This window comes from Drosophila nasuta, chromosome 2R (assembly GCF_023558535.2).
Source record: "Drosophila nasuta strain 15112-1781.00 chromosome 2R, ASM2355853v1, whole genome shotgun sequence".
Classification (NCBI taxonomy): domain Eukaryota; kingdom Metazoa; phylum Arthropoda; class Insecta; order Diptera; family Drosophilidae; genus Drosophila; species Drosophila nasuta.
The window spans coordinates 32223332-32236641 of NC_083456.1; the positions used below are offsets into that span (position 1 = coordinate 32223332).

Here is a 13310-nt window from a genome sequence, read left to right on the forward strand (position 1 = left end):
TACAATCATAACTACAGTCCTCATGATTCAGATAAAAATTATATTATTATTGCAAAAAAAAAACGGCTGCTTCAGTCGGGTGTACTTTATAGATATACCAATTATTGCCTTCCGTGTATTTTGGTATTTTTTCGGCAAACCCATTTGTTCCTTGGCTTCGATGATAATCTAGTATATTTTGTACTCTATGTATTACTTTGAATGTAGTAGTATATAGATATACCAATTAAAGCATTGAAAATATATATAAGTATTTTTTGATAAATTTATTCGGTATTTTTTAGAATAATACCGCAATATGATGGCATCTGATGGCATCTCATTGGCGACTGTGCTCGACTATAGTCTTTTTAACATACTTAACAACAAGTAAGAACGGCTTTCAAAGCGGTGTTTAGACCGGAACACAAATCTTACGTAGTAACTTGATTTGGAAAACCCCATCTATGTAAAATAAGTTATGAGAAACTGACTTCTCATTGTTCATTCCCAAAAAGATCTTTCACGGCCGACAGTTGAGTAAATATTAAATGATTCTATTACATATTGAGACAGCTGTCGAGACTTACAATTTAGTATGTGAGCTGGGTATATAAAGATCAAGTCAGATTACAGCTAATCATACTTGGTCATCGATTCAGTGTGAACATGAAGGCCCTAACATTAATTCTGAGCTGTGTTATCCTGGCTGTTTGTCTGGTGCAGCAGACAGGAGGTACCAGCTCGTCAACAACTACGACGACGACAACAACAACAACCACGACGACAGAATCTTCTTCGGATACCACAACTACTACTGAATCTTCTAGTGACACCACCAGCACCACTTCAAGCTCCAGCTCCAGCTCTAGCTCTAGTTCTAGTGCTGCTGCCAAGGCTCTTCGGCGGTTGAGACGGCAGCTGAGACGTCTGAGGCGTTTGCAACGTCTGAGGGCTGCCCGAGAGAGAAGGAGAATCCGCAAACTGAGGGCTCTCTTGAGGAGAAGGCGCGCAAACAGAGGCTAGACGGTACTACCGGGAGAAGAATTGTGTTGAGAGCTAAACAAAATCACTTGTTCTTGTGCCAATAAACAATGATTTCAGCATTAATTTGTTAACTTGAAATGTTTATACTCGCAAGGAAGAGAGGAATATATTTTTATTTTTTCCTCTACAAGTTTTGTTAGTGTTGCTGATCGGATGATTCAGGAAATAATTTTATACTAGAAAAACTAGCTTAAATGCATGACAATTTCGTATCTTTGGCAAAACATAGAATATTTTTCATGTGGCAGTATTTATAGTATATTTCAGTATTTTTGCGGTATACTAATTTTAACAATAGACTTCCACTGATTTTTATTTCATACCCGTGACCCATAGGGTAGATAGGTATTAAAACTCTGCTCCTCAAGAAAATGTATGTAACCGGCAGAAGGAGTCATCTCTGACCCCATAAAATATATATATTTTCTTGATCAGTGTCTAGAGCTGAATCGACATGGCGTCATTTGTCATTTGTCCTATGAAACACTGGATCTCATCAACTATAAGCATTTGTTAATGTCGCTCGTAGATAAACGAAAATATAAAATAGCATTCATAATTTAATAGTTTGAATCGTGATTAGTAGTTACAGTCATAACTACAGTCTATATGATTCAGCTAATAACTTTGTGCCGACATGAAATGTATGTAACAGGTAGAAGAAGGCATCTCCGACCCTATAAAGTATATATATTCTTGATCAGCGTCAACAATCGAGACGATCTAGCCATGTCCGTCTGTCAGTCTGTCAGTCTGCCCGTCCGTCCGTATGAAACACTGAATCTCAGAGACTATAAGAGATAGAGCTATAATTTTTTTTTCGACAGCAATTGTTATGTTTGCACGTAGATGAAGTTCGTTTCAAATTTTTGCCACGCCCATTTCCGCCCCCGCAAATCAAAAAAATTGAATAACAAGCGTAATTTTAAAGATAGAGTTGGTATATTTTCTATATATAATAATTACTATAGTTGTTATGATTCCAGAAAATTTAATTGCGATCAGATAAAAATTGTCGAATTTATTAAGGAAATAATTTTTGTATGGGCAAAAACGCCTACTTACTAGGAGTCTTAGTTGCTTTGGCTGACAATCTCGTGTATTGTGCCGTCTATGGTATATTTTGAATGGGATACTATATCGATATACCAAATATACCATTTGGTATATTTTTAGTATTTGTGCAGTATATTCTGTATATTTTGAGAAAAATACCGCAAAATATATTTCTTTTATTAAAAATGGGTGGCGGGTATCTCACAGTCGAGTACACTCGACTGTAGCTCTTACTTGTTTGTACTCTTTGGAATACTTTGAATATAGTTATATATAGATATACCAAATATAGTCTTCCGTATATTTTAGTATATTGTTAAAAAAAATTCATTTAGTATATTTTTAGAATATTTTTTTCAATATTAGGTATGTTATAGTGGTTTATAGCAGGCTTTCTTACTTGTTTTTAGTTGGCATTCATAGCGATGTTTATGTCATTGCCCAAAAACAAATTTTATATACTAACGTGATTTGGAAAACACAATCTTCTTGCAGTCGAAAATAAGTCAAATAGATTGTGAGAAAATTATAGCTTCTCGTAGTAAATTGCCCAAAAGAAATTTCACGGCCAACAGTTGAGCAAATATTAATATTCTATTACATATTGCGACAGCTGTCGAGACTTACAATTTAGTATGTGAGCTGGGTATATAAAGATCAAGTCAGATTACAGATAATCATACTTGGTCATCGATTCAGTTTGAACATGAAGGCCCTAACATTAATTCTGAGCTGTGTTATCCTGGCTGTTTGTCTGGTGCAGCAGGCACAAGGTACCAGCTCGTCAACAACTACGACGACGACAACAACAACAACCACGACGACAGAATCTTCTTCGGATACCACAACTACTACTGAATCTTCTAGTGACACCACCAGCACCACTTCAAGCTCCAGCTCCAGCTCTAGCTCTAGTTCTAGTGCTGCTGCCAAGGCTCTTCGTCGGTTGAGAAGGCAGCTGAGACGTCTGAGGCGTTTGCAACGTCTGAGGGCCGCCCGTGAGAGAAGGAGAATACGCAAACTGAGGGCTCTCTTGAGGAGAAGGCGCGCAAACAGAGGCTAGACGGTACTACCAGGAGAAGGATTGTGTTGAAAGCTAAACAAAATCACTTGTTCTTGTACCAATAAACAACGAATGCAACATCAATTTAATTTGTTTACTTTAAATGTTTATAACTGATACCACTAGAGTATAAGGTTATTATTAGCCTCTACCCATCCGTCCGACTTTCTGTCTGTTCTGCTTCTGACCCCGCAAATCGAAAAGAATCCAATCGAATCGATACATATAATTATAACTACAGTATTTATGATTCCTGAAAATTTCGTTAAAATAAATAATAATCTTATATAGACAACGTCTGCTGCTGTCGGGTCTTAATTCCTTTGGAATACAATTTGCTAAGCTACATTTTGAATGTAGTAAAATAAAAATATATCAAGATACCCAATATATGCTTAGACATCTTTTATATGTTTCTCAGAAAATCAGTTTGGTAGTTTAAACCTTTTTTAGAACAAGATCTCGTTTCAATGTAATGAATGTTTTCTTTCTATGTAAACATATATTCAATTTTAATTAGGAGTTAAGTTGCAATAATTACCAAAATATAATTTCGCTCCCGTTTCACTTTGTTATAAATACCTTTATTTTTATATAGTTAATATTCTTTAACTATCTTTAGCTTTGCTTTTATGCCAACGCTAAAACCTTCAAGCAACTAAAATTTCAGGAAATATAACATGTTATTAAAATGAAAACATTATATGACTTCTAAGCCTTCTTCTATCTTTTTAAAAAAGTCACATGCTTTCACTTAAATGATGCTCATAATGAGGCCTTAATTACCATAACAAAAACCTTATTGCAAACGAAGCTTTGCAAAAATATATTATGTGAAAATGGCAACAAGAGGTTTTGCATTACCAAAAAGATCTTTCACGGCCGACAGTTGAGTAAATATTAAATGATTCTATTACATATTGAGACAGCTGTCGAGACTTACAATTTAGTATGTGAGCTGGGTATATAAAGATCAAGTCAGATTACAGCTAATCATACTTGGTCATCGATTCAGTGTGAACATGAAGGCCCTAACATTAATTCTGAGCTGTGTTATCCTGGCTGTTTGCCTGGTGCAGCAGACCGGAGGTACCAGCTCGTCAACAACTACGACGACAACGACAACAACAACAACGACGACAGAATCTTCTTCGGATACCACAACTACTACTGAATCTTCTAGTGACACCACCAGCACCACTTCAAGCTCCAGCTCCAGCTCTAGCTCTAGTTCTAGTGCTGCTGCCAAGGCTCTTCGGCGGTTGAGACGGCAGCTGAGACGTCTGAGGCGTTTGCAACGTTTGAGGGCTGCTAGAGAGAGAAGGAGAATCCGCAAGCTGAGGGCTCTCCTGAGGAGAAGGCGCGCAAACAGAGGTTAGACAGGTACTACCAGGAAAAAATTGTGTTGAGAGCTAAACAAAATCACTTGTTCTTGTACCAATAAATATTGAATGCAACATCATTTTAATTTGTTTACTTTAAATGTTTACAACCGATACCACTAGAGTATAAGGTTATTAATAGCCTCTACCCATCTGTCCGTCTTTCTGTCTGTACTGCAATATATCTGTCTGTCTGTCCGTCTGTTCGTATTGAACACTAGATTTCGATAAGTGAAAAAGCAAATAAATTGTTGATTGCAATAAACATTGCTTTTACGTTGCATTCATTATACCCGCTATCCGTAGTATATATATTCTTGATCAGCGTCAACAGCCGAGACGATCTAGCCATGTCCGTCTGTCCGTCCGTCCGTATGAAACACTGGATCTCAGAGACTATAAGAGATAGAGCTATATTTTTTTTTCGACAGCATTTGTTATGTTTGCACGCAGATCAAGTTTTTTCAAATTTTTGCCACGCCCACCTCTGCCCCCGCAAGTCAATAAATTCGAATAACAAGCGTAATTTTAATGCTAGAGTTGCGAATTTTGGTATATACAATAATAGCTATAGTAGTTATGATTCCTGAATTTGGTTGCGATCAGATAAAAATTGTCGAAGTTATTAAATAAATACTTTTGTATGGGCAAAAACGCCTACTTATTTGGGGTCTTAGTTGCTTTGGCTGGCAATCTGGTATATCGTGCCGTCTATGGTATATTTTAATGCGGTACTATATCGATATACCACATATACCATTTGGTATATTTTTAGAATTTGTGCAGTATATTTGGTATATTTCGAGATTAGACCCGCAAAATATATTGCTTTTACTCAAAATGGGTAGCGGGTATCTCACAGTCGAGTACACTCGACTGTAGCTTTCGTACTTGTTTTAAAGATAATACTGCACTGTTTTGCTTTTTACCCGTCACCCATAGGGTAGAAGGTTATTATATCTTTGTACCTCCATAAAATGTGCCTGTGTTTCTGGTGCGTAGAATCAGAACTGAAATCTTTACGATTTATATACAAATTTTAGAAGTTTTATTAATATGGCAAAAATAGTTGCTGCGGTCTGCTCTTTGGTCTTGTTGACGATGTGATATTTTTTGTACTTTATGGTTGCTTTAAAGGTCGTAGTATACTGATATTTTAATTATATGTTAGCCTTTGCTATATTTCAGTACCTTTTCGGTATATTAATTCAGTATATTTTGGAATAATACCCCAACATTTGGTATTGTGTAGTGGTATCTCACAGTCGAGTGTGCTCGACTGTAGTTGTCGTACTTTCTGTTAGTTGACTTTGAAAGCGGATCACAAATTTTACGTACTAACTTGATTTGGAAAATCCAATCTATTTGCTGACGAAAATATGTAAAATAAGTTATGAGAAACTGACTTCTCATTGTACATTACCAAAAAGATATTTCACGGCCAACAATTGAGTAAATACTAAATGATTCTATTACATATTGAGACAGCTGCCGAGAATTACAATCCAGTATGTGAGCTGGGTATATAAAGATCAAGTCAGATTACAGCTAATCATACTTGGTCATCGATTCAGTGTGAACATGAAGGCCCTAACATTAATTCTGAGCTGTGTTATCCTGGCTGTTTGTCTGGTGCAGCAGACCGGAGGTACCAGCTCGTCAACAACTACGACGACGACAACAACAACAACCACGACGACAGAATCTTCTTCGGATACCACAACTACTACTGAATCTTCTAGTGACACCACCAGCACCACTTCAAGCTCCAGCTCCAGCTCTAGCTCTAGTTCTAGTGCTGCTGCCAAGGCTCTTCGTCGGTTGAGAAGGCAGCTGAGACGTCTGAGGCGTTTGCAACGTCTGAGGGCCGCCCGTGAGAGAAGGAGAATACGCAAACTGAGGGCTCTCTTGAGGAGAAGGCGCGCAAACAGAGGCTAGACGGTACTACCAGGAGAAGGATTGTGTTGAGAGCTAAACAAAATCATTTTTTCCTGTACCAATAAACAATGATTGCAGCATTAATTTGTGAACTTGAAATCTTAATACCCGCAAGGGAGAGTGGAATATATTTTTATACCCACTACCCATAGGGTAGAAGGGTATTATAACATTGTGCCGGCAGGAAATGTATGTAACAGGTAGAAGGAGGCATCTCCGACCCAATAAAGTATATATATATTGTTGATCAGTGTCAGCAGCCGAGACGATCTAGCCATGTCCCGCTCCTTGAAATCAATAATAACAAAAGTAATATTAAAGCTAGATGTGCGAATTTTGGTATATACAATAATAAGTAGCTATGATTCCTGAAAAATTGGTTGCGATCAGAAAAAAATGTCGGAGTTATTAAGGAAATACTTTTGTATGGGCAAAAACGCCTACTTACTAGGGGTCTTAGTTGCTTTGGCTGACAATCTGGTATATTGTGCCGTCTTTGGTATATTTTGAATGCGGTACTATATCGATATACCAAATATACCATTTGGTATAATTTTAATATTATGCAGTATATTCGGTATATTTTGAGAATAACACCGCGAAACATATTGATTTTATTCAAAATGGGTAGCGGGTATCTCACAGTCGAGTACACTCGACTGTAGCTTTCTTACTTGTTTCGACAGCACTTGTTATTGTTGCTTGGATATCAAGTTTGTTTCAGATTTTTACCAGATTTTTACCACTTCTAACCCCGCAAATTATAAGGAATCGAATCTATACATACAACACAGTATTTATGATACTGAAAATTTGGTTGCAATTAGATAAAAGTTGTAAATGTTATTTAAAAAAATAACAATGTTTTGCAATACGCAAAATGCAGCTCGGCATTCGGGTCTTCGTTGCTTGAGCTGACAAACTGGTATATATTTTTCTCTATGGTATATTTTGAATATATTATAATAATTCATCGAGGGTACAAAAACAAGTTAAAAACTCTGTAATTTCGTTATTTCTGTCAACTACGAAACAATGAAATAATTTAAATTTTTAGAAGACATTCTGGTATAGTTTGTACCTCATGCTAGATTTTGAATGTAGTATTATATTTATATATATAATATAGCCTTTTAAATTTCTTATTATTTTATCAGAAAATCAAATTGATAGCTTCCTGTATTTTCTAACTTATTTAGAACAAGATCTTGTTTCAAGATTTATTTAAGATCCAAACGATTTCATTCTAGTTTTTATAATGGAAGTTTTCCTTATATGTATTTATTTATATTACATTTTAATTAGAAATCAAGTTATCATAATTACCAAACTATAATTTCGCCTGCGTTGCACTTTGGTATTAATACCATTATTTTTGTATACTTGATATTCTTTAACTGCTTCGTGTTTTGCTGTTATGCCAACACTAAATCCTTCAAACAACTAAAATTTCAAGAAAAATAACATGCTATTAAAATGGCAAAATTATTATATAATTATCTCAGCCTTCTTCTACCTTTGTAAAAAAGACACATGCTTTCATTTAAATGACGCTCAAAGCGCTTTGTTGCAAATTATAATGAGCCTTAAGTGCCATAACAAAAGCATAAATACTAACTTATTTTGGAAAAACCACGAAACTTTGCAAAAATATTATGTGAAAATGGCAACAACCCGTTTTGCATTGCCAAAAAGTTCTTTCACGGCCAACAGTTGGGCAAATATTAAATGACTCTTTTGAGGAGTTCTTAGAGATTATTATGACAGGTGCAGCGATTTTCAATTCCGTATGCGGTCTGCCTATATAAAGCTCAGGACAGATTGCAAAAATCATACCAGGTCATCGATTCAGTGTGAACATGAAAGCCCTAACATTAATTCTGAGTTGTGTTATCCTGGCTGTTTGTCTGGTGCAGCACGCAGGAGGCGCCAGCACGGCAGTATCTACGACGACAACGACAACAACAACAACAACAACCACGGAATCTTCCTCTTCATCTGACACCACAACTACTGAATCATCTAGTGACACCACCAGCACCACTTCAAGCTCCAGCTCTAGCTCTAGCTCCAGTTCTTCTAGCTCTTCCTCAGCACTTAAGCGGTTGAGAAGGAGGCTGAGACGTCTCAGGCGTTTGCAACGTCTGAGGTTGGCTAGACAGAGGAGGAGATACAACAGGCTTTTGGCTGCCGAAAGGAGAAGGCTAGCTAGGAGAACAACTGGTACCAGGAGCGGTTCTTCCAGGAGGAGCGGTACCTCTAGGAGGAGCGGTACCTCCAGGAGAAGCGGTACTACCAGGAGAAGGATTGTATTGTGAACTTAAGGATGTCGAACATTTAAATATGAAGCAATAAACATTGAATGCAGCATAAAATTATCATCTTGAAATGATTAAGCCAGCTACCCGTAGAAGGGTATTATATTATACTTCAGTCCAATCAATTAATGTAGGAACACCGCGATTTAGTGGACTGTTAAAGATAGAGATACATTTTTTTGACAACTCTTGTTATTATTGCACGCAAATAGAGTTTGTTTTTAGATTTAGTTTCTCTTTCTTCCGTCCACGCAAATAAGACTTCTGTTGCGGTTTTTAACGCAATAATAAGAACAATCTTGATACCTGAAAGTTTGGTTGCTTTTAGATAACCACCTAAGAGTTAAGTTATTCATGATATACTAAAAACTGGCTGCAGCTTAATACTTTTGGTTGAAAATCTAGTATATTTTTTTAATCCATGGTATATTTTGTTTGAATATCCTGTATATTTTATATTCCATGGTATATTTTGCATGGAATAGTATATTGGAAATATAGCTTATGGTATATTTTAGGATATTTTTTGGTATACTAAGTTTTGTTTTTATTAAGTAAAACACTGTTTCGCTTAATACTTGTGGTTGAAAATCTAGTATATTTTTTAATCCATGGTATTTTCTGTTATGGTATATTTCAGGATTTTTTTTTTTTGATATACTAAGTTTGGTATATTAGGTTAAACACTGTTTCGCTTTTTTGAAATGGGGTAGCGGGTATATCACAGGCGAGCCCCTACGACTTTGTCATTAATATTTGTTATTTTACTTTTTAGTATGTTATTATTCTTTTGTGATAAATATTTACATATATATAAAGTGTGCTTTTATTAACTAATTCTTTTCAAACGAGAACCTAGTGTGTCACTTTGTTATACAATGTACCATTATTTTTAAGATGTTTTTTTGGCGGCCTCTTATTTACGTTATGCCATTGCAAACTCCATCAAAGAAATATAATTTAAAAGAATAAGCCACTAAAATGACACAGTTCGTTTTGTGACGTCACAGTCTACCGCTAGTTTGGCGAACACATATGTTTTAGTTTAAAAATAGGTATAAAAAAAAATAATGTTTGCGTACTCGACTTGTGGCAAATTTTAACGAGCCTAATATGAGGGAACAAAAGATTTTTCATTCTAAATAATTTAGGAAAACCCAGAAACATCAAAATATGCAAAATACGGAATGGAAAATTGGCACTAACCGGTAGTCCAAAAGTTCTTTTACGGCCAACAGTTGAGTAAATATTAAATGGCTCTATTGAAGGCTACATTATTATGACAGCTGCAGAAATTTGAAATTTGAAATTTCGCAAGTGAGCTGGCTATATAAAGAACAGGTCAACTTGCAGCTAATCATACTTGGTCATCCACTAAGCGGGAATATGAGGGCTTTAACGTTAGTTCTGAGTTGTGTTATCCTGGCTGTTTGTTTGGTGCAGCACGCAGGAGGCGCCAGCACGGCAGTATCTACTACTACAACGACAACAACAACAACAACCACGGAATCCTCCTCCGACACCACAACTACTACTGAATCATCTAGTGACACTACCAGTACCACTTCAAGCTCCAGCTCTAGCTCTAGCTCCAGCTCTTCTAGCTCCTCTTCTGCAGCACTTAAACGGTTGAGAAGGAGGCTGAAGCGTCTCAGACGTTTGGAACGTCTGAGGGCTGCCAGAGAGAGAAGGAGAATCCGCAGGCTTTTGGCTGCCGAAAGGAGAAGGCTTGCTAGGAGATCAACTGGTACCAGGAGAGAAGGTACTACCAGGAGAAGGATTGTGTTGTGAACTTAAAGATATCGAACTTTTGAATATGAACCAATAAACATTAAGTGCAGCAATACTTAATTTGTCAGTTTTTATTGGTGTGTTACTGAAAGGAATAACAGAAGTCTGTACGAATTGCAAACTTGGCAGTTATTTACAAAATTATTTTGTGTTTAAATATGGTAAAACAGTTTTTAGGCGCAGGGGTGTAATGTCATTGGTATATTCCTGTAGCAATTATGCCTTTTGGTATATTTCAATGTATTTTGGTATATTGTGTTGATACTATATATACTATAGTATATATTATTATTTTTGGTATATTATTTTGTCACACATGCATCAAAAATATACCAAAAATACACTGAACGAATTGTTTGGTAACAATATACCAAAAATATATACCATATTTTAAATTTACATTTTAATGTAAATGTGATATCAATATACCAAATATTATATTTGGTATATTTTTCGTATATTTATGGTATCTCTCTTGATACTACATATATCTTGATACTATATATTGCTATACTATATATATTTATTTTTGGTATATTATTTTATAACACACGCATCAAAAAAATATACCAAAAATGTACTGAAATAATTGTTTGGTATATTGATTGAAAATTATACCATATTGAATATTTACATTTTAATGTAAATGCAATATCAATATACCAAATATTATATTTGGTATATTTTTCGTATATTTATGGTATCTTTCAATCGAGCACTCTAGACTGTAGCTTTCTAACTCAACTTGCTGTTTCTAAAAGAATTTGGGGAGAGGGCTTGTCAAAATGTCAAACTAATTTTATTATATATATCATAATATATAGCTAGCTTGTCTCACAGTTTCTAGTTTTTTACGTTTCGCCATTGTAAAATTTATAAAACTAATACCACATGCCAAAAACAACTTCCTTTTAAATGACGAAGTTCATTACGTCAGTAGACTATCCAGAACACGTACGTCATTGTTTTATTTACGTTGAAAATCTTGTTTACTTCAGTACTTTATGGCTGTATATTATATTTAGTATATTTAAAACCAAATGGTTCTATTTTTAGCCCAATTGCACATAAAATGTTGTTTGTGAAAATAACAGCTCTAAGCATTATTTTGCGATGCGCATTATTTGAAAGTTCTTTGACGTCCAACAGTTGAGTAAATATTGAAGGGCATTCACTCGACCTCGAAAGTTGCTTGAACTATGTAAAGCGAAGAATATTTTACCACTCAAATTATTTTATAATAATATGTTTGTTAATTGTATATTATTGTAACAGCTGCAGAAATTTTGATTTTTCGCTAGCTATATAAAGATGAGATTCAATTTCAGCAAATCACATCTGGTCATCGATTCAGCTTGAGTATGAGAGTCCTAACGATAATTCTGGGCTGTGTTATCCTGGCAGTTTGTCTGGTACATTACGTCGAAGGCGCCAGCACAACTACGACGACGACAACAACAACAACGACTGAAGCCACAACCTCCACAACCACGGACTCATCAGATACAACCAGCACCACTTCGAGCTCGGCTGCCGCTCAGGCCCAGCTGAGACAACAGCTAGTTAAACTGAAGCTATTGCTTAGTTTGAGGGCCGCTAAAAAGAAAGCAACTGCCAAGCGTAAGGCGGCTGCCAAGCGTAAAGCTGCTGCCAAGAAAAAGGCCGCCAGGAGAAGGGCAGCCAGGAGAAGGGCCGCCAGGAGAAGAGCATCTGCTTCCAGAAGATCGTCTTCTTCTACAAGATCAGGTGCAAGCAGGAGAAAGAATCGCAGAGGTTAAATAAAATGAATTCATTCTTAACTATGTTAACATTTGAACCAATTTACATTAATTGCCTTTTCAAATTCTTAAATTTTACTATCTGAAAGCAGCTTCATCGTTAAAATCTTTTCTTTAAATACAAAATTATATTGGACTTAACAAAACAGCATGAAGTACAAAATATACCACAGTGTACAAAATATACCATAGAGTACAAAATATACCATAGTGTACAAAATATACCAAGGTGTTTTATTTATATAAAATTGAAGTTTTCTAAGTTTTTTTATGCGATCGCAAGCAAACTTTTGCGTGTCATAAAAAACAGTCGTCTTTATAGCGAGTTTTGTGTTTCATCTTTAAAGTTACACTTTTCTTTATTCGTTTCTTGATTTGCTTCGACAGTAGGAACATATCTAAAACTATCTACCTACTTTTATTATGCGCATGATCCGACACATATGGTTTCGTTTAATTGACGTTCAAAGTCGTGATTACGTCTGCGAAATATAAAGAGAGACAAAGGCTTTTCATGTTAGCAAATTTTGAAAAGCTTAGCCTTGTTGTCAATCACATTTTGCCTTAACTTTAAAAGACGCTTGTAGTATGTGAGCGGCTATAAACAAAAGAACAAATCCTGGCCATTTGCCTGGTTAAGCATGCCGAAGGTACCTCTACGACTTCAACTACGTCAACCACAACCACAACAACGACTGAAGACACAACTTCCACAACCACGGACTCATCTGATACCACCAGCACCACTTCCAGCTCTGAAGCAGATTTGGCTCGGCTGAAAATAAAGCTAGCTCGACTGAAGCGATTGGCTCGTCTGAGGACTGCTAGAAGGAAAAGAATTGCTGCCAAGCGTAAGGCTGCTGCCAAGAAAAGAGCAGCCAGAAGAGAAGCTGCTTCCAAATACTTCCGGCAGATCAGGTGCTTCCAGAAGATCATCATCTTCTCGGAGATCGTCTGA

General features: G+C 36.1%; 6 protein-coding genes across 6 annotated transcripts; all 6 read left to right on the forward strand.

Moving 5' to 3' along the window:
• The first annotated feature begins 648 nt into the window (after nucleotides 1-648).
• Nucleotides 649-1005, forward strand: LOC132785223 (protein new-glue 3-like). Its single transcript, XM_060791217.1, has one exon. It carries the CDS (start codon nucleotides 649-651, stop codon nucleotides 1003-1005), a length of 357 nt encoding a protein of 118 aa, XP_060647200.1.
• A 1783-nt stretch (nucleotides 1006-2788) lies between these two features.
• Nucleotides 2789-3145, forward strand: LOC132785225 (protein new-glue 3-like). Its single transcript, XM_060791218.1, has one exon. It carries the CDS (start codon nucleotides 2789-2791, stop codon nucleotides 3143-3145), a length of 357 nt encoding a protein of 118 aa, XP_060647201.1.
• Nucleotides 3146-4167: 1022 nt separating this feature from the next.
• LOC132785226 (protein new-glue 3-like) lies at nucleotides 4168-4524 on the forward strand. The gene has a single exon (XM_060791219.1). The coding sequence runs from the start codon at nucleotides 4168-4170 to the stop codon at nucleotides 4522-4524; it is 357 nt and encodes a 118-aa protein (XP_060647202.1).
• Nucleotides 4525-6108: 1584 nt separating this feature from the next.
• LOC132785227 (protein new-glue 3-like) lies at nucleotides 6109-6465 on the forward strand. The gene has a single exon (XM_060791220.1). The coding sequence runs from the start codon at nucleotides 6109-6111 to the stop codon at nucleotides 6463-6465; it is 357 nt and encodes a 118-aa protein (XP_060647203.1).
• A 1845-nt stretch (nucleotides 6466-8310) lies between these two features.
• Nucleotides 8311-8832, forward strand: LOC132786776 (protein new-glue 3-like). Its single transcript, XM_060793428.1, has one exon. The coding sequence runs from the start codon at nucleotides 8325-8327 to the stop codon at nucleotides 8781-8783; it is 459 nt and encodes a 152-aa protein (XP_060649411.1). The 5' UTR covers nucleotides 8311-8324; the 3' UTR covers nucleotides 8784-8832.
• A 1337-nt stretch (nucleotides 8833-10169) lies between these two features.
• LOC132785228 (uncharacterized protein DDB_G0271670-like) lies at nucleotides 10170-13310 on the forward strand. Its single transcript, XM_060791222.1, has 3 exons — nucleotides 10170-10545; nucleotides 11979-12320; nucleotides 12964-13310. The coding sequence occupies exons 1-3, from the start codon at nucleotides 10170-10172 to the stop codon at nucleotides 13308-13310; spliced, it is 1065 nt and encodes a 354-aa protein (XP_060647205.1).